Genomic DNA, 21,492 nt, shown 5'->3' with positions numbered 1-21,492 from the left:
AAAACGATTTGCAACTAACGAAACGTTTAGCAACTGAATCAGCGTAATGAATACACCCCTAGTTTGTTGAATTTGATAGGAAATTATAATTTATCACATAATTAAAATATACATTAACTGATAGACGTTCCATGTAGCTACCTGCAAATCTTCAACCATATTCCTGCATTATCAACTCACAATGTAATTCCAAAGTACTCTACAAAAAAATATAAAGCACGAAACATTAAGAAGAATAGTAAAGCATCTGGATAATCATGGTTGAAGAGATGTGTATAAATGTCCCATCTGATCTTTTCAGTTCACATAGTGCTCATTCACAAAGCCGTTTCAGGTACAAATCATTTTATGAAATGATGAACAGAGAAAGAAAACACAGTTTAATGAAAGGCAATAGCCCTAGCCTTTTGCGCATCCTAGTACAGTATGCATTATTAGTGTGGTAGAGCTTGTCCACAGGCATACTGTACCTTATTGCATTAATGGCTTAGCTGAAAGTAGAAGCATTATTGGTGCATTATTGGGTTTTTAAAGCTGGATATACAACAGGATTTCAAAACTGCAGTTTATATGCAAAATAGTTATTGTTACAATGGCATATATTGCATTTAAGTTCACAACTAGGCATTAAGATATTAATGAACACTTTTCCACAGCAGTGAAGGAAAGTGCTGCAGCAAATAAGGGTCGTCTGTTGGAATCAAGAGTCTTTGATTTTGCTGAGAGCCACCGCCCGCCTCTCAGTGTTCTGGAACAAAGCTCGGATCAGGCTCTTCATCTCGGAACTACAGAACTCCAGCGCCAGAGGCCCTTTGCCCTCCGCCCACCTTCAGACAGGAAACAAAGACAAATCAATCAATTAGAGTAATCAGTGGTATACCGTTCAAACAAAGACAACCACAATTCCAAAAGTGTACACACGACTAATAGAAAGAATGAACTGTTTTCATACTTTTTTCTTATGACAAAAATTTATAGCTTTAATGGTGATTTGACAAGCTGAGAAGTTCATTTTTGTACCTGTCGACTATCTCCTGCAGGTTAGCTCGCAGCACGATGACCAGCTCCTTGAAGGTGATCCACTTCTTCACGTACACGGGTACCTCCTCCTGGTACTTCTTGTTCTTGCTCTCCTCAGGCAGAGGAATGAACACCAGGGGTCCTTCCTCGATAATAGTCTGACAGAGGATGTGTAGGTGCTCCCCATCTTCAGTGGAGATATCCTAAAGACGAGCAAATTGGATAGAAATCATAGGATGAGGAAGACCACTCATTCAACCAAGATTAGCAATATGTGCCCCCTTTAAAATCATGGAGAAAACACAAGTCACATTATCAAATAAGAGCCTGCCCTCACCTCCAGCATCATGATTTTGGCAATCAGCTCTGAGATGGCAGTGTTGAGTAGAGTCCCCATGGCTTTACAGTATATGTTGACTGGTAGAACATCTTGCCAGACGGTGCCCAGCCTCTTCAGCTGATGGATGACCTGCAAATGAAACAAGTCATTTTCAGTGATGGAACAATGACCACATCCTGTAAGAATTGTATCTGTGCATTTGATACAAGCCAAGCATTTCTAACGTTTGATCTGAAGCTTAAAGGGATAGTTCAGCCAAAAGTTATGTTTGGGTCAATTTCCTCTTACCTTGAGTTGTCTTGTAGGCCAGTAGTGACAGGGTCCTCAATAATCTGTTGTTTACTTTTGCCACAGGCATGAGTTAGTATAATTAGCATTGTCCCAACAATTGATGGCCTCCTGCTATGCTAATCATGCTTCCTTCAAAATTTGACCAAAACATACATTTTCCCTTATCTATCCCTTTAACTGATGCTTAACTCACCATTTTAGAATGTCTGGCTGATAGTTGCCCTTTGAGACAACTTCTTTGAAAATACTGGAGCTCTAATGCAATATGTGGCTACAGTCATCATATAGACAATTGTAGATCTCTTTCAGCTATATTGCCAGTTCACTTGAACACTGACCTGCCTGACGGCCTTGCTGGCTGCGGAGTAGTTGTCCTCGTCATCCAGGTTGGAGAAGTTGTGTGCAGTGGAGAGACGCTCCAGCATCTCCGCTCTCTGGACGTTCAGCTGGGCCAGGAAGCACTGAGCGCCTGGGGAAACACACAGCAAGAGAGTCAGAGAGCTAGAAGTGTACATTCGCTTTTCATCCACATCGGAGTTGGGATGTCTATAGAACATGATTGACTCAAATCTCCCTGGTCTCATCATCCTTTTTGGAAAAAAAACAACAACAGTTCAACCACCACAAAAGCCCATCAAGAGTGTAGCCATGCTAATGCTAGGCAAGCCATGGGACACGCTCATTCCCTTACCCAGTTTCCTGAAGCCGGGCACCAGGTCCACGAAGGTGGCAGCGCCCTCGCTGAGGGGGTAGGGCAGGTGTGGCCTGAACTGATGGCCGAGGGTGAGCAGGTGGTGGGCGATGTACATGCAGTTGTTGTGCTGGATGGCTGCCAGGTGGGGGAACTTGAGCAGGTTCTCTCTGGAGAGCAGAGACACAGAGAGAAGTCAGTGAGACAGACACAGTCTCGGGGGGAAATGCTAATACTGAAATTCAGTATAAATAAACAGAATATACTCACTTATGGTATGTAGGCACAACATCATAGAATAGCTGGAATATATTCCGCACCGCGAAGAACAGTTGGGTAGCACTTCGAAGGACAAAAATGAGAAAGTGTCATCTTCGCAAAACAAAAAACTTTAGTGAAACACTGGGCTAAAGCTGAAGAGTTAATATTAAGTCATCATGTGCAGTGGGTAACATGGCACCGCGTAACATGAGAGCGTACCATTGGCTGGAGCTGCCCACGGCCTCGGACAGCGTGTGTAGGGCCAGCCCCATCAGCTCCTGCACCGACTCGCTGATGCGACACACAGGCAGGCACAGCGTCCGCGCACCCAGCTGCTTCTCGTTCTCCAACCTGGACGCCTCAAGCTTCTTGGCCTCCTGCTTGCCCTTGTTGTCTCCAGGGCTGGGCAGCTTGGGGACCGAGAGCTTAGAATCTGGTGTGATCTGTTGGCAGGAAGTGATGTTAGCAGTACAGTCAAGTACAACCTCTGTGCATTTACCTGCAGTGCAAGATGCAAAGCAGTTCACCTGTCCTAGTTGCGTTTATTTTCTCTGGGTATATGTATGTTCTGATTTAGTGCATGCATTCACATGTTGCAGTGGCAAGCAACCACATACTGTACATCAGGAGTCAACTGTGTGGCTATTGACTGTGTACGTAATAATTAGAAACCACACAGATAAGACCATGGATAGACTGTAGGAGAACATCACACTTTGACGGTGTTATGCATCTCAGAGGTCATCAGCTTGCGTGCCGCCACAATCACGTCTTTGCATTTCTTGCTGGCAAAGTGGCAGTTGATGTCCCGGGCGTACTTGAGCAGCTCGGTGGCGTCTCCTCTGAGGTACTGCATCTCCTTCAGGGATTTCTCAAACTCCTCCGTCTCTTTGATCACCTGGGGGTGAGAACATACAGGGTGGTATGAATGACAGAATGAAAAGTCTCCTTTCTAGCAGTATGTCTTTGCAGCAAATGTTCTTTACATAGTCTATATCAAGTTTTTAGTTCCAAAAATATAGGTATTTGTATTTCTTCGACAAAACCAACAGGCACAAACTGTATTGCTACAGCAATTCTGACCTTTTGCATGGCAATATGCGAAGATTTTGTCCAATTTGTCACAAATGTGCTGACAAAGGGAAAGAAAGTTTGTTGACGTGTGGCTTGATTGAACCATATTATGCAGTAAATGTGGAGATTGGTTGAAATAGCGAGCCCTCTTTTTGTACTGCGGTGATGGGTCATTTTTATGCAATAATATTGCGAGGATTTGACTATTTTATGCAGAAATAGTGTGGTGATTGGTCAAATTTACAAGCCCTTGCATAATATGCGGGGAATTGTTGATTTAGCAAAAAAAATAAAAGATCTCAGAATCCTGGAGGGACTGATAAGGGTGTATTTGGAGTACTTGGTTAGCCTTTGATACATACCACACTGTACTGTTCAAGCTGGCTGCTATTGGTTGGGATTGAGTACAGGAGGCACTCATGTATGATGCAGTGAGACATCTCCTGCCATACCAGGTCTCCCAGTATGAAAGACACTTTTCTCTCGCCAACTGATACGTCTGCAAAGCAAAACAAGAGAGACGTGTTGTTATAGTGCCAATGGCAATGCTCTAAAATGGCAGCTGGCATATTAACTCGTTTCATATTTGCTGTGACCAAAGGATATTTTTTGTTAAATTGAAACTCAATAATCCTTCTAAACAAGAGACTACGGGCCGGTTTCCCGGATGCAGAATAAGCCTAGTCTTGGACTAAAAAGCAAGACCAATGGAGAATCTCCATTGAAATACTGTAGCTTTTTAGTCTCGGACTAGGCTTAATCTGTGTGTGGGAAACCAGCGCTAAATGACCAACAAATAGGACTATTTGCAGTAGTGGCTACCTAGCAGGTGTGTGTGTAGGGTCTTGAGTACCACCAGGACTTTGGTGTAGACCTGGGAGGGGCTGGGGTGCTCCTCGGGGGTCTCGGCACACTGGAGAGAGAGTAGGGTGCCCTCGCCTTGCTGCTCCGACACCTCCACGTTCAGAGAGGGGTACATGATCAAGGGCTTCAGCAGGTACTTCAGCAGCACCTGGCCTAGAGTGGGGAGAGGCTGGCTGTCTCATGATGGACTAACAGGATGCTATGGAAGCAGCCTCACAGTGTATGTACAGAACAGAGAGGCAGTCCACATTATTAAAACTCAATAGTCAGACTAATACAAACAGAAAATAATCCTTATTCAAATAATAGGGGGGTATTTCACAAGGTGGTTTCAACGAGTTCAACTTCAATAAAATGTGGTCAGCTTTACAGTAAAAAAAAAAAAAAACATTGACTGGACACTGGGTCTTACTGAAGAGTTTTATCTTGTGTTGGAGTTCCCCCTGGATGGCCAGGGCCTGGAGGACACAGGAGAGCAGAGGGGGAGGGCTCTGCTGGGGCTCCTTGTTCCCGCCCAGGGTCAGCTGGAGCTCCATCTTCAGGAAAGACTTCATCCCTGTCGACTCTGAGGACAGATGGACACACAATCAGTGTCTGTGGTGGCATAACACGGTACCACTGTTCACCTGAGATAACATGAATCAAGTAGGGCTGGGAATTGCATGGGACCTCATGATACGATATTATCGCGATAGTTAGGTGCCGATATGATATGTGTTGCGATTCTCACGACTCATATGTATTGCGATTCGATACTGTGATTTTATTGCAATTCGATGTTCCAAACATATTGCCACCATATGTCTGCTGCACAGGGACAAGAGAGAGCCATGAGAAAACCTGTTTTGATCAGTCATGGAAATAAGTGATGAAACAAATTGGCTCCCTATTTAAAAAGAAGATGGAGAACAAGCTATGCAGGTACATCTAACTAGCACCAAATATTGGATATTGTCGAAACGATACTATATAATATCATTATAAATTATATCCAGACATGTAACTATCGATTCCCCCCCCCATATCACTAGAAGAGTGCAATTTACCACTGTAAGTAAAATAAAATAAACTTACCAAACATGTTTTAAATAATACATTTATATCAGAGGATTCCATGCTATACCCTTCTAAGTGTGGCTGATACCCCTAAGGCAACCTACTTATCCTCAATACAAGTGCCCTAGAATGGCTACTTACTAACACTTCATGGTCAATAAATTAAGCTGTGTACTTATGAGGCCAAGCATCAGACCAGGGTCTTTCCCCTCTCTACGATGCCTGGGAGAGTCTATTTACCTTTGGAAGGAGGCAGTTTCCAGACAGCCAGTCTCTTCCACTCATCCCCCAGATGGTAGATGAGGTTCTCTCTCTGGACAGTGAGCTCTGAGCTCAGGGCTCTCAGCAGGGGCAGCTCAGAGCCTTTCCACGCCTTCAGAGAGTCTGCACTGTGCCGGGCCTTTTCTAACTGCTTGGCCGAAATTACATACTTCTTCTCCAGTAGGGCTTTGTGAAACTCCTCCATTGCAATGTGAAACTAAATCGACAACAGAAAAACATGTAAATATGCGTTGACATTTACCAATATTATTGATGATCATCCCAAATTCGTGTCTCGGGCCAGGTACACAAGGACAGAACTCAAGCGCTAAATCTGTGCATTACTATAAATAACATTATTCAGTTTAAACAGGGCCATGTGTAGATATCAGTGGGGACCAGGTTAGGGCCACAGTGGGGAGGGATGTAGGCTACCTCTTCTAGGTGCCTGAGCATGGCAATGACAGTAGTGTTTCTCTCCAGCTGCTGCTTCAGCTTGGCATATTCAGTCACAGCTGTATGAAGATTATGCTGCACCTGTACACACACAGTCAATAGTAGGTCTCTGCCAACGGACAGTCAAATAACACCTCCAAAAACACAAGGCGAACCCATTGACCCATGAGTAGTTAGTGAAGCTTACCTCTGTCTCAATGCAGCTTTTGAGGACGTCAATTTCTTTAGAGACCTCCTCAGCCTGTCCCATAAGTGCCTCTGCCCCCTGCATACTGGGTAGGAACTCATTGTACCTCTTGTTGATAATGTCACATACCTCTTCCTATGGGATAAACGCAGATGGTGAGATTGAGGGAAATAATCAAAGTGTGAGGCAAAGACATTAAGCTATACAACATTGCATAAATATACCCCTGGTAAAAAGGGGTATCTTTTTTTCAATTCGGGCAGAGTACATGGGCACAACCATGACACGTCATTCAATACTGAACAGCAGTGTCTGGGTAGAATGGCCACGAGTGATCAAACGTTTTACAGTGTGCGAGAGTAACCTAGCTAACTTACCTACCAAGCTAGTTAGCTAGCTTCTAACTAAGCTAACTTGTTCAGAACGCGTTGCTAGACAATTTCTTAGCAAGAGGCTAGCGTAGCTAGCTAGGTACAGCTACTTCAAATAAAATTTTATTTGTCACATACACGTGTTTAGCAGATGTTATAGCGGGTGTAGCGAAATGCTTGTGCTTCTAGCTCCGACAGTGCAGTAATATCTAACCCTACTTCTGACATGATCCTTGCCTGTAATGTTATAGCTACAAGTTTGTAGCTAGCTAGTAACTTTAGTGTAGTCAACTAGACGTGTGTATCGTGAACAAGATTAGCGTAAGCAACAATAGTGGAATCGGTGGTTCGCTTTCAAAATAAAAGTCCTCTATTGAAACTGATGCAAACGGATGAAAATAGTAGAATCATGCAACAATTGGACTAAGTGTGTGGCTTGTTTTTATTGTCGGTCAATCATTGTGGTGCTACAGTCAGACTGTGTAGCAAGTGAAGTTGGAGATTTGTAGTCAATGGTAAATTGAATTAAGTTGGCTAAATGAGAAGGAGTAGGCTACAATGATCAACCAACAGGTAGGCTGTTATTTAATATGAATGGAGTTTTTGTAGACAAGGACGGGGAGTGCAGCAAAGTAGCCTCAATTAGCTAGCCTTGCTACGTTACCTACTTAGCTGGCTAATGAAGTTGCACGTAAGTGTAGACACGACCTTAGATCAACTATGCCAGCAACAAGTTTATCTAAGGCCGTGTCTACACTTGACACTTACATGCAACTGCTGCTATCAGAATACGAAGATCGCATTGATTGTGTTCAGATCTGGCTGACCACTTCAGGTGGTGGTCAGGGATGCATTGTTTGTGTGAGGATTTCTCCTCAGTCTGGACGCAATCAGGCTACCGAAAGCACATACAGTGGGCAGTGTCATCAGCACTCCTCCCACAAGTCTCCAGAAAACTTGTGTTTTGGGACCGAGAGGCACCTTTTCATTATAACGTTGGAGAAAATACGTTCCTAACGTGTGAGGAACGTGTTTGCTGGACACATAAATGGTAGCCAGCTAGCTAGAAAAACCCGTTTGCAATCCCTTTAGCGTTGCTTGCTGGCTAGCTACAGGGGTTAGTTGGCTACAGTAGTTAGCTACTGCCATCAGTTGTTGCTCTTATCATATTTTGCCTATTCCACCGTTTGTAGTATGAATTCTGGCATTTGAATATAGTGCGGGAAAAGGGAATCCGGACACACCGTGGACACGGTAGACATTTAATTATACAAATAGGTGGGTCTAATCCTGAATGCTGATTGGTTAAAACCGCATTCCAGCCAGTGTCTATTCCACAAATTGCCGCGGGCTAAATCTTTGACATTAAAATGCCTATTTAAGCTGTTCAATTGGACAGCGCAGTCCACTGTCTCATCAGCCCAGCCAGGCAATTTATAAAATGGATCTCCACTATAAAAAGCATCTAGACATTATCTACCATTTCTAACATTTAGTTTTCAACCGCAGAGATTTGTATACACCTTGCTGTCTGTCTCTCTGAAATTTGCAACATTGTTTCAATATTTAAATTCGATCTTCTGCTGTCCCATAGTAATGAACGTGTCGGGACGAGACAGGCAGGCTGCGTTTCTCAGCCAGTCGAAATCATGAATCAGCTGGCATCATTGTTATGGATATATACAGAAAAAAGGTAAAACGAAACACAGCTAATTTGCAGTCTTTCCAGCTTCAGTTTGAAGTGATTGTGTTACTGTAGCTGTGTTGTTGGCTAGCTCCTCTGAACAAGTGTCCTGATGCGTGAGCACATTTTCTATGCCAGGTGAAATCGTGCCTCATTAGCTCATTGTTATGGATGTATCCAAATAAATGTCACTAGAAAACAGCTTAAACAAATGCAAATGAAGGTACTTTGCTGTTATTCTGGCAGCACTTTTTGACGTGACTGTAAATTAGCCGTAGTTGGCTAGCTAGCAAGCAAGGGATAAGAACGTTGCCAGCTAGTATGGCAATGGAACATTTAGAACGAATGACTGGGTCGCGTCTATAGATACAGAACAAAAAGACTGAACGACTGGGTCGCGTCTAGCAACCCTAGATGTGTTGGGACAATATCTTGTGGAATGATTAAATAGTATGAATAAATTAATCAAAATAACGTTAATTAAAATATGTCAATCATTATTTGAATATGTTGGTAACCCGTTTTATAAAAGTGATAATGCCCTCGAAGCCAGTGTTTGGAGGATATATTGGCACGGTTTGCCGGCACTCGACTTCCTCTCGGGCCTAACAACACCCGTACCAATATATCCTCCAAACACAGACTTCAAATCAAATTTTATTTGTCACATACTTATTTCCCTCATTAAAATGCAAATACATTTATAACATTTTTGACATGCGTTTTCCTGGATTTTTGTTGTTGTTATTCTGTCTCTCACTGTTCAAATAAACCTACCATTAAAATTATAGACTGATCATGTCTTTGTCAGTGGGCAAACGTACAAAATCAGCAGGGGATCAAATACTTTTTTTCCCTCACTGTATATACAGTGCTGTGAAAAAGTATTTGCCCCCTTTCTAATTTTCTCTACTTTTGCATATTTGTGATACTGAATGTTATCAGATCTTCAACCAAAACCTAATATTAGATAAAGGGAACATAAGTGGACAAATAACACAACAATTACATATTTATTTCATAAACAAAGTTATGCAACACCCAATTCCCCTGTGTGAAAAAGTAATTGCCCCCTTACACTCAATAACTGGTTGTGCCACCTTTAGCTGCAATGACTCCAACCAAATGCTTCCTGTAGTTGTTGATCAGTCTCTCACGTCGCTGTGGAGGAACTTTGGCCCACTCTTCCATGCAGAACTGCTTTAACTCAGTGACGTGTGGGTTTTCAAGCATGAACTGCTCGTTTCAAGTCCTGCCACAACATCTTAATTGGGATTAGGTCTGGACTGTGACTAGGCCATTCCAAAACTTCCAATTTGTTGCTTTTTAGCAATTTTCATGTAGACTTGATTGTGTGTTTTGGATCATTGTCTTGCTGCATGACCCAGCTGCGCTTCAGCTTCAGCTCTCAGACGGATGGTCTGACATTCTCCTGTAGAATTCTCTGATACAGAGCAGAATTCATGGTTCCTTCTATTAAGGCAAGTCGTCCAGGTCCTGAGGCAGCAAAGCATCCCCAAACCATCACACCACCACCACCATGCTTGACCTTTGGTATGATGTTCTTACTGTGGAATGCAGTGTTTGGTTTTCGCCAGGCATAAATGGGACCCATCTCGTCCAAAAAGTTGACTCAAGTTTGCCAAAAAGTACCTGGATGATCATCAAGACTCTTGGAAGAACGTTCTATGGACAGATGATTCAAAAGTATAACTTTTTGGATGACATGGTTCCAGTAATGCCAGGTCAATCACCCTCGGTTTTGGGCTCCATGCAAGATCTCACCTCGTGGGGCATCAATGATCATGAGGAAGGTGAGGGATCAGCCCAGAACTACACGGCAGGACCTGGTCAATGACCTGAAGAGAGCTGGGACCACAGTCTCAAAGAAAACCATTAGTAACACACTACGCCGTCATGGATTAAAATCCTGCAGCGCACGCAAGGTCCCCCTGCTCAAGCCAGCGCATGTCCAGGCCCGTCTGAAGTTTGCCAATGACCATCTGGATGATCCAGAGGAGGAATGGGAGAAGGTCATGTGGTCTGATGAGACAAAAATAGAGCTTTTTGGTCTAAACTCCACTCGCCGTGTTTGGAGGAAGAAGAAGGATGAGTACAACCCCAAGAACACCATCCCAACCGTGAAGCATGGAGGTGGAAACATCAGTCTTTGGGGAGGCTTTTCTGCAAAGGGGACAGGACGACTGCACCGTATTGAGGGGAGGATGGATGGGGCCATGTATCGCGAGATCTTGGCCAACAACCTCCTTCCCTCAGTAAGAGCATTGAAGATGGGTCGTGGCTGGGTCTTCCAGCATGACAACGACCCGAAACACACAGCCAGGGCAACTAAGGAGTGGCTCCGTAAGAAGCATCACAAGGTCCTGGAGTGGCCTAGCCAGTCTCCAGACCTGAACCCAATAGAAAATGTTGGGAGGGAGCTGAAAGTCCGTATTGCCCAGCGACAGCCCCGAAACCTGAAGGATCTGGAGAAGGTCTGTATGCAGGAGTGGGCCAAAATCCCTGCTGCAGTGTGTACAAACCTGGTCAAGACCTACAGGAAACGTATGATCTCTGTAATTGCAAACAAAGGTTTCTGTACCAAATATTAAGTTCTGCTTTTCTGATGTATCAAATACTTATGTCATGCAATAAAATGCAAATTAATTACTTAAATCATACAAAGTGATTTTCTGGATTTTTGTTTTAGATACCGTCTCTCACAGTTGAAGTGTACCTATGATAAACAATTACAGACCTCTACATGCTTTGTAAGTAGGAAAACTTGCAAAATCGGCAGTGTATCAAATACTTGTTCTCCCCACTGTGTGTGTGTATATATATATAGACCTAGCCCCGTCCCGTCACTCAAGGAGCACATTTGTTGTTGCTTGACCAGGAGACACTTGCATTCGATCTGCATGGTCAATGCAGCACATGCAACAATGTTTATGACAACAATGTTAATTTCCACTTTGCTTCTTAATATAAATCCACAAGTGTTCTACAATTACACTATTAGTTTGTGTTTCTTACATCTGAAAACAGCTAGTTTGTATTTTCTTAGCAAGTTTGAGCTAAATCATGTTAGCCTCTAATGCTAATAGATAGTTAGCTGGCTAGCTAATAAATGTACCGAGTCAGAGCAAACGTAGCTCGCTAATACAGCCTGATACCAGTGCTGGTTTAGGCCTAAATCAGCATGTTTGTGCAACAGTATCTTCTACATCAAAGAGGAATAGGCGAAGCATGAATATATTGGCTACATGAAGAAACATTTAATGTAGCCAAAGAATATAGGGTCCCCTAGGAAATACTGACCATCACTTTGGTTCCTACCCTGTCACAATAACTCCTCCCTGGCTTTGTCATTGGTTGTCATGTCACTGTATTCGAAGTGCCCACTATTATTTATATTCTAACTGTAGAATTAGAATAAACATTCTATTTCCAGGATTCCAACAGTTCCAAGTGTTTTGATCTAAATCGCAATTGCAACATTTGGTTATAAATAAGGCAAATTTCCCCATATCGTGCAGCCCTATATGGCAGTGTGGAAATTATCTCAAATGAGTGCAGGAAAAAATTTTTGGTTGAAGTTGAATTGAACAGTATAAAACAAATCAGAATGGAGAAAGGCCCACTGAAATCACTCAGAATGTATATGTTGCCAGACTAGGGTCACCCACTACTCAAAGAAAATGTCGAACTTTTATTATACAAAAACATAAAATACTGTAAAATACCATCATACTGTCAAAAATTTGAAAAATACTGTGATATGATATTTTGGTCATATCGCCCAGCCCTATTAGCAGCTATGAAACAAAACAGCAGAAATACTTTGAAAACAGCTACTGCAGCATTTTTCTGACCCCAACTCGCTCATGTGCTCATACTTGACTTTTGACTATCATTTTTTGCGAATGTAATACTCTAACCGTAGAGCCCTCTAAATTAACCACCTGCCAGCGTGGCTGGTTAAATATACATTTTTACAGGCCAATACCTAAATCTACCCACATTTGGCAGGTGTTAATTTTATGCCACGTTAACTAGCGTTTGCAACGTTGGGTGGTCAATAAGACAGAGCTAGCAAACAATGTCACAAAAGTATAATTTCGGATTTGAAAAACACTCCAACAGGCTCTGCATTTCAGGAATCACAGTAGCAAATACCCCTGGTGCATTGTTCAATAATTTAGCCATTTAAACAATTTGTTTTTGGATGAAAACAGTTTTTTGTATGGCTTTCATGTGTTTCAAACATGAGCTTGTCCGAGGTGTGATTCCTTGACTCCTTGCCCGTCGACTCCCATTTCTGGGTGTCAAGCCTCGATTCCTCTAGGAATCGACTCCTCGACTCCTAAGATTCTGTATTTTTGCAACGGAGGAAACTAGTTGCCGTAATCTACTTCGAGAACAAAACTCTTGCATCTTTCACAGCAAAGAAAGAGCGAGCTAGCGAGGGAGATAGAGAGATGGGAGGGGCACAGCCAGTCATAGGTAGGCATGTCAGCCACCAGGCAAAAGATGTAGGCTATAGCAATGCTGTATTTCGCAATTTCTTGGCTTGCAATGTCTCGCGCAAGTTCACTAAAGTAGGGGTTATCAATGAATAGGCTGAGCTATTCTACACACAACAGAAGGAAGACCAAACACACAATAGCGTTTTTCAAAAGTGAAGAGAGAGCAGGCTGGATCGGGGCAGGCTGACAGACAGTCGGAACCGTGCGCATAGGCTATAACTTGGTAATCTGTGTCTCGCAGTGTAGCAATGCCTCTTAAATTCACCAAAGTACAGTATATTAAAGTATATAGGCTATCAATGACTATGGCTAAGCTATTCTTCATAGTGCCAGTAAATGTAAGTTGAACATCGACAAATGCATCATGTGCAATAAAAAGTTGTGCCTATAGCTTATTTCCCGAGTGGCGCAGTGGTCTAAGGCACTGCATCGCAGTGCTAGCTGTGCCACTAGAGATCCTGGTTCGAATCCAGGTTCTGTCGTAGCCGGCCGCGACCGGGAGACCCATGGGGTGGCGCGCAATTGGCCCAGCGTCGTCCAGGGTAGGGGAGGGAATGGCCGGCAGGGATGTAGCTCAGTTGATAGAGCATGGCGTTTGCAACGCCAGGGTTGTGGGTTTGATTCCCACAGGGGGTACGAAAAAAAAATAAAAAATGTATGCACTAACTGTAAGTCGCTCTGGATAAGAGCGTCTGCTAAATGACTAAAATGTAAATGTAAATGTTATTTAATGAAACCCTGGCTGGCTGTTGATGTCCTATGTCAGGGTTCTCCAACCCTGTTCCTTCAGAGCTACCTTCCTGTAGGTTTTCGCTCCAACCCCAGATGTAACTAACCAGATTCAGCTTATCAACCAGCTAATTATTTAATCAGATGTGCTAGATTAGGGTTGGAGTGAAAACCTACATGATGGTAGCTCTCCACTAAGAGTTGGAGAGCCCTGTCATAGGCAAATGGTCAAAGCAGGGCATCCCCGCTAAACTTTTTAGAAATGACAAGTTCACTTTCTCATCCATAAATGCATCTCAAGTGCAAATATGGTTCAGCAGCATTGTTATTAGGAAGGACCTCTACCATGGATAGCTAAAATAATGATTATGATCACACTTCATCAATTAAAATATTATGGGGACACCTATACATTTGGCAGCCAAACACGAGTTATCAGTGTAGTCTAGACATTACATTTATTTTGAAAAAAGTAAGAATGACAGGGGGCAGTTTGGAAAAACTAATTCTGTGTGAATCGTTCTCTGGAATAACACACATACTTGGATAACAAATACACCGTCTCTAGTAATAGCCTACCCATCCGAATCGGGCTATAACATGGCAAAGAATAGGCTTATCAGTGTAGAGTGAGCCACATCATCCCATGGGATCCGTTAAGGCTGCACACAGCAGACATATTCTAGTTCCTACACATCACCTATATTCAAACAAAATAGGCCTTTTATAGGCTAAGTTGATGAGCAAATGGGCAGCATCATGCTCATGTCAGTCCACTAGAACGCAAACGTAGTCTTCCTAGTAGGATTGTGCAATAATGAGGGTGTGTACGCATCCATGTGGTCCTCTATAGCTCAGCTGGTAGAGCACGGCGCTTGTAACGCCAAGGTAGTGGGTTCGATCCCCGGGACCACCCATACACAAAAATGTATGCACGCATGACTGTAAGTCGCTTTGGATAAAAGCGTCTGCGAAATGGCATATTATTTTTTTTATTTCAGCGTGTTTTGGGAGTCGAGCAAGAGTCGACTCCAACCACAGGAGTCGGAGTCGACTGCAAAAATCCAGGAATCGTGCACGACTAACGAGGTGTTGGTCTGGACGACATCTGCTATCCATTGCAGCGCTGCGATTGGTTGCCAAATATTCTGGGGCGGGGCTTAGCGAAGGGTCAATTGTGGCATGATTCGATTATTTTTATCCGTTTCAATGGGGGACTTTTATTTTGAAGACACACCGCCGATTCCAGAATTTCCATTATTTTACTCGCGCAAATTTTGTTCACCACACAATGGGACACCTAGCTGCCACCACACAACTCAAAGGCTGCCACAAACAAAGCTGTGGCTTTGGCATCTAGCTAACGACAGTCAATCGGGGTAGTTAGTTAGATGAGGCTAACTAGCATAGCAAGACTGATTAGAACGATAAAACCAAATATTTTATTAACGGGTTCGAACGATAAAATCACGTTATATAAAATTAGCTAGATGGCTTTGTGATTAAAGTTAGCCGAATGTTTTGATTATTTCGCGGGCTAGGTAACGTTAGCTAAGTTAGGCAACGCTAACTCGCTTGCTTACCTTTGTTTCTTCTACTTTCCGTGACAGCTTGCTTATTTTACCAGTGAGATCTTCTTTTTCAAGTTTACCAGAACTAGCAAGGACTTCTGTCACGAAAGATGCCATTTTTGGAGAACAGCTGGCTAGCTAGCATCAAAATCCTTCAGGGGCTGTGTGCAGGCTGAAGAAGCCCGCTCACAATAACCAATCAAAAATCAGCGTTATACTTCTTCTTCTGTGGGTTTTATGGCGGACTACATCCAAAAGTTGTATTGCCGCCACCAACTGGACGGTTTGAAACCACAAAATATATAAAATAATAAATTACGTTTACATTTTAGTCATTTAGCAGACGCTCTTATCCAGAGCAACTTACAGTTAGTGAGTGCATACATTTTCAAATAATTTCATACTTAAGTGATACTTACTCCACCCTAATAAAAATAGTACATTGCCAAAACAAACAAAACTCCCATATAATAATAATAATAATAATATGCCATTTAGCAGACGCTTTTATCCAAAGCGACTTACAGTCATGCGTGCATAAATTTTTGTGTATGGGTGGTCCCGGGGATCGAACCCACTACCTTGGCGTTACAAGCGCCGTGCTCTACCAGCTGAGCTACAGAGGACCACGGTGGTGGCCATATCTCCCTTCTCAGGCTCTAGGCCCTGAGAGAGTGATTGGGCTTTTGACAATATTCCATGTAACTCTTTTGCCGAGAAATCTTTCAGCTCCAGGAACCGTTCCGCCACAACCACAATGATTTCTATCTTCCTAGATATTTTTTCCACCTTGGCAGTGCCATTAATCACCATTGCGATAAAGGTCACAAAGTCACCTTTTTAACTTTTAAAATGTCATAATCATCTTGCTAAAAGGCAACCCCTGCAGCTTGCATTAAAGGCCTAGCCACCACCATGGACTCTTCAGGAGCACCATTCAACCCTTTTAACCGCTGCTGCATAGGAAATGCTCTGTACAACCCTAACTTTGGCCACCTTATTTTCTTTCACCCTTGTCGGTCATTCAAAAGACGTGGCTTCATGGTTCCCACCACAATTGCAACATTTCACTTTTTCATCACTTTTATAACACAAATTATATTTTCCACAACTTGGATATCTCGGTTTCTCCCTTCTGCAAACCCTTGACACATGACCAAAAGCTTTACAGTGATCACACTACATTGGTCTTGGGATTAATGCTCTGACTTTGTAGTTTATATACCCCAACTGCACTTGATTAGGGAATTAAGAGAAGCAATAAAAAAAGCAATACTGAACAATACCATGGTCCATAGCATGGCAAGTTACTGTATGTACAGTAACATCATGGGATTGTTTAGTTGTTTTACCTGTGGACAGGTTAGAAACCTGATAAGACACGAGATAGCCCAACAAATAATGTTGCTATGTGCAACAAAAATGGGAAATTGACTGGCAGCTGGAGGGCTGCTGGTCTGATGCCAGGAATGAATCACTACTGTAGTGCCCTTGAGCAAGGCAAAATGGCTCTCCATCCAGGGGCCATCTCCAAGGCAAATGGCTCACCATCCAGGGGCCATCTCCAAGGCAAATGGCTCACCATCCAGGGGTGCTGCACAACGACTGACCCTGTACCTCTCAACTGTGTATGTCTGGATTGGGAGTGTTGGAGAAAAAGCCAGAAGACGACTTTACAGTATGTTCGAATCAAATGGACAATAAATGATATATTCTACTCTCTTCTATTGATAAATCAGCAACTACACTAGATAATTGGAGTAGAGTTGTACTCTGTCAAGGGGAGGGCCATTTATGTGATAAAATCAGTGTTTGGCGTATTTCACAACTTTTTATTGGATATACAGAGGGGGAACCTATAATAAATTATAAATCATGATTCCCTTTATGTGAAAGGACAAAAATCCAAGTTTAATGTGTCAAAATGTCAAAAGGCAACCATATTTGAAAACTCTGGGGGAGGACACTTTTCAAGGCACTGTATAGGACTGATATGTGTAATACATTTGCATCAGGAATAGAGTAAATATAACATAGAAACAGCTTAACGACGCTGACATCCTTCAAATGTATCCAATTTTGAATCATAATGGCCGTATCACTACATCATCATGCATTCATGATCACCATGAAAATACATGTGACTACAAATAAGGAACACAATATTTGTGGCGTACTTAGCACATTGTGATTTAAAACAAACAGACTGAAGATGTAAAAACCTTTCAAAACAACAACAAAACTCCTGACAAAAACAAGAGGGGAGCAGGAGCAACACCTACAGTGATTGGCTCCATTATTATATTATTTGGGAGGTAGCAGTTAACACATTTATCCATAATCCAACTACAACTATCCATGATAAACAATAAACTAGACACAGATAAACAAACAGTATTGTAATCTAACAAAGCATAGAGTCATGGCTGCATACTCATTACTACACTTAACCAGGATTGGATAACGTCTTTGTAAATCACCCACATGAATACTGTCACTGTCAACATAGTTCAAACTCTGGTTAAGGGTGTACAGTGCATTCGCAAAGTATTCAGACCCCTTCCCTTTTTCCACATTTTGTTACATTATAGCCTTATTCTAAAATGGATCAAATAAAAATCCTCATCAATCTACACACAATACCACATAATGACAGAGTGAAAACAGGTTTTTAGAAATGTTTGCAAATGTATTAAAAACACAACTCAGAAATACCTTATTTACATAAGTATTCAGACCCTTTGCTATGAGACTTGAAATGGAGCTCAGGTGCATCCTGTTTCCATTGATCATCCTTGAGATGTTTCTACAACTTGATTGGAGTCCACCTGTGGTAAATTCAATTGATTGGACATGATTTGGAAAGGCACATACCTGGCTATATAAGGTCCCACAGTTGACAGTGCAATTCAGAGCAAAAACCAAGCCATGAGGTCAAAGGAATTGTCCGTAGAGCTCTGAGACAGGATTGTGTCGAAGACACAGTGGCTTCCATCATTCTTAAATGGAAGAAGTTTGGAACCACCAAGACTCTTCCTAGAGCTGGCCGCCCGGCCAAACTGAGCAATCGGGGGAGAAGGGCCTTGAACCCAATGGTCACTCTGACAGAGCTCCAGAGTTCATCTGTGGAGATGGGAGAACCTTCCAGAAGGACAACCATCTCTGTAGCACTCCACCAATCAGGCCTTGATGGTACAGTGGCCAGACGGAAGCCACTCCTCAGTAAAAGGCACATGACAGCCCGCTTGGGGTTTGCGAAAAGATTCTCTGGTCTGATGAAACCAAGATTGAACTCTTTGGCCTGAATGCCAAGCGTCACATCTGGAGGGAGCCTGGCACCATCCCTACGGTGAAGCATGGTGGTGGCAGCATCATGCTGTGGGGATGTTTTTCAGCAGCAGGGACTGGGAGAGTAGTCAGGATCGAGGGAAAGATGATCAGAGCAAAGTACAGAGAGACCCTTGATGAAAACCTGCTCCAGAGCGCTCAGGACCTCAGACTGGGGCAAAGGTTCACCTTCCAACAGGACAATGACCCTAAGCACACAGCCAAGACAATGCAGGAGTGGCTTCGGGACAAGTCTCTGAATGTCCAGACAGAGCACAGACTTGAACCCGATCAAAAATCTCTGGAGAAACCTGAAAATAGCTGTGTAGTGACGCTCCCCATCCAACCTGACAGAGCTTGAGAGGATCTGCAGAGAAGAATAGGAGAAACTCCCCAAATACAGGTGTGCCAAGCTTGTAGCGTCATACCCAAGAAGACTCTATGCTGTAATCGCTGCCAAAGGTGCTTCAACAAAGTACTGAATAAAGGGTCTGAATACTTATGTAAATGTAATATCCGTTTTTTATTTGTAATATATTTACAAAAAAATCTAAAAACCTGTTTTTGCTTTGTCATTATGGGGTATTGTGTGTAGATTGATGAGATTTTGTATATTTATTTATCCATTTTAGAATAAGGCTGTAATGTAACAAAATGTGGAAAAAGTCAAGGGGTCTGAATACTTTCCGAATGCACTGTAGATTAGCATGCTAACTCTAACTCTTGAAGAATGTTTGTCCACAATATTAGAGAACAGGAAAGTTCATCTTAGGGAGGAAAACATAGGCATTCACAAGATGTATTGGCCTTGAAATTCCATTAATAGAAGGGCTGTTTGCGGAGTGTGAATAGTACAATCCTCTGATCTAAAAGAGGACCTCTTCTTCTTTTTCATCACTCTTCTCTTTAGCACTAAGGGTGAGGGTATGTACTGGGAAGGTTTTGTCAAATGCACCATGGTCCACCCGGTAAGACCCCTTTTCCAGAGACATGCAGGATTCAAATCGGTGGCCCCACAGAATCTCGTCCTCAGTATAGGAGGTTCTGGCTTGGCATGTCATACCTACAACACAAAGGAGACAGCACATCAAGGCAATTATGAAACGTTTAATCTTTACACATCTAGCTCTTATGTTACAGTCACAGACATGAAGGCATTAAAACTTGTTCAAATTAATTTAGATATCACATTCTAACATTCAAAGCAAACCAACCTGATGCCTCCACTATTCCCTCCAGAATTATGATGATCTCAAATCTCTCTCTTGTCAGACGCTCAGCCCCTATTTCCCAGAAGGGACTGCTCTCATTGATGACATGGGTGATGGTCTGAGGCTCGACTAACAGAAGCCTGTCTCCTCCAGTATCGTAGCCCAGGTTGATCTCTGACTGCTCCAGCGGTATGAACTCCCCTTCCTTGGTCTGTCTGGACTTGATCAGCTTGGCTCGAATCTTGGCGTCCACCATGTGACTCGCCCTCAGGTCTCCAATGCGGAAGAGAAGGCAGAGTTTCTCGTCACGCTCCGATATGACACAGTGCTTGCTGAAGATCAGAGTCTGGGCCCTTTTCTGAGGCCTGGACATTTTGACGAACATGCAGCCGACCATGAGGGCGTCAATGATGGAGCCAATGATAGACTGGGCCATAAGGAGAACCACACCTTCCATGCAGTTGGCTGTCACCAATCTGGAGCCGTAGCCAATGGTCCTCTGGCTCTCCACCGACAGAAGCAGGGCGGAGATGAAACTGTCCACGTTCTCGAAGCAAGGCTGCCATTGCGGGTCGTGGACGTGGGCCACGTCATCCCGCAGCCAGGCGTCTAGGAAGTAGATCTCTGCGAAGGCCACCCACGTAACAATGTAGCACATGGTAAAGACAAAGAGGAACCAGCGGTACTTCAGGTCCACCAGAGTGGTGAAGATGTCAGAGAGGAAACGGCTCTTGTCCTCGATGGGGCCCAGGTTCACCTGGCACTTCCCGTCTTTGGTGACGTAGCGTTGACGCTGCTTGTTGGCGGTACCGTAATTTGGCCTCTCTTCACCTAGAAGTTTGCAGCGCGGCTTGTTCTCACCACTTGTGCCGTGGTTGCGGCTACGGGTGCTACCAAAGGGGCCTCCAAAAGGAGCGCCTGAGTACCACCTGGAGCTGAAGCGCTTGAGGTGGCGTCTGCGGTGAGCGTGGTGAGGAGTGGGAGGCTCCTCTGGCTCCTCAGTGGGAATGATGTACTGGCAGGTGTCTACCTCCTGGCTGATCAATCCTGCAACAACCCTTTGGGGGGCTGGGCTCTTGGGATGTGACTGGGGGGATGCAGAGCGAGCTGGCTGGGGTGGGAGAGCTGGGAAGTTGTCATAGTTGTTATCTGAGCTGGGGAAGAGAGAGACTCTTCTGGACTGGAGCATCATCACGGCCATGTTGGTTTTTGCTGCAACCTGAATTTTTAAAATTATAACAATCAATTGACTTAATCGTACATTACATACATGATCTACAATGTATTTGTGCTGAAAACAGTGTCCAATGTAAACACAACCCACTGAACAATATCCCAAAACACAAATGAACAAAATGTACTCTCTGCAATAGGTACCTTCTTTGGATATGGGGTGAAGCGCGTTGACTCTGGGGGTGGTCTAGGGAGGTATGCCAGGAGATGTTTGGCTGTGAGAGTCTTTGCTGGGGGAATCGAGTTCCTGCGAGGGTCAATTCTCATAGGACTCCTGTAGTCTCCGTTATGGGGCTCGTGTAATGTCACCCTGCTGCACATCATGGTGGAAACCAT

At 43.4% G+C, this 21,492-nt stretch overlaps 1 protein-coding gene across 2 annotated transcripts; it reads right to left on the bottom strand.

Moving 5' to 3' along the window:
• Positions 1 to 74: 74 nt before the first annotated feature.
• Positions 75 to 15,578, bottom strand: LOC311136500 (centromere/kinetochore protein zw10 homolog). 2 transcript variants are annotated; one of them, XM_084170647.1, is made up of 15 exons: positions 15,398 to 15,578; positions 6,502 to 6,636; positions 6,294 to 6,395; positions 5,838 to 6,075; positions 4,954 to 5,106; positions 4,500 to 4,694; positions 4,040 to 4,176; positions 3,319 to 3,501; positions 2,823 to 3,046; positions 2,613 to 2,684; positions 2,343 to 2,512; positions 1,990 to 2,120; positions 1,358 to 1,489; positions 1,021 to 1,223; positions 75 to 827 (listed from the first exon to the last, which is right to left on the bottom strand). In XM_084170647.1, exons 1-15 carry the CDS (start codon positions 15,500 to 15,502, stop codon positions 701 to 703), a joined length of 2,307 nt encoding a protein of 768 aa, XP_084026773.1. In that variant the 5' UTR covers positions 15,503 to 15,578; the 3' UTR covers positions 75 to 700. The 2 variants fall into 2 exon arrangements, 1 of the variants encoding a protein (XP_084026773.1); XR_014613869.1 differs by having other exon boundaries at positions 334 to 827; positions 1,649 to 2,120.
• Positions 15,579 to 21,492: the final 5,914 nt, after the last annotated feature.

This window comes from Coregonus lavaretus (genome assembly GCF_964263955.1).
Source record: "Coregonus lavaretus genome assembly, chromosome: 10".
NCBI lineage: Eukaryota > Metazoa > Chordata > Actinopteri > Salmoniformes > Salmonidae > Coregonus > Coregonus lavaretus.
This window is presented reverse-complemented; position numbering and strand designations above follow the sequence as displayed.

Bases quoted from the DNA above. Each gene is read 5' to 3' on its own strand.
- LOC311136500 (XM_084170647.1), bottom strand. From the start codon at position 15,502: ATGGCATCTTTCGTGACAGAAGTCCTTGCTAGTTCTGGTAAACTTGAA. The intron at 3,502-4,039 runs GTATGTATCAAA...TCTCACCCCCAG, and splicing joins AGCTTGAACAGTACAGTGTG to GTGATCAAAGAGACGGAGGA. The intron at 1,224-1,357 runs GTGAGGGCAGGC...GCTCGTCTTTAG, and splicing joins CCAAAATCATGATGCTGGAG to GATATCTCCACTGAAGATGG.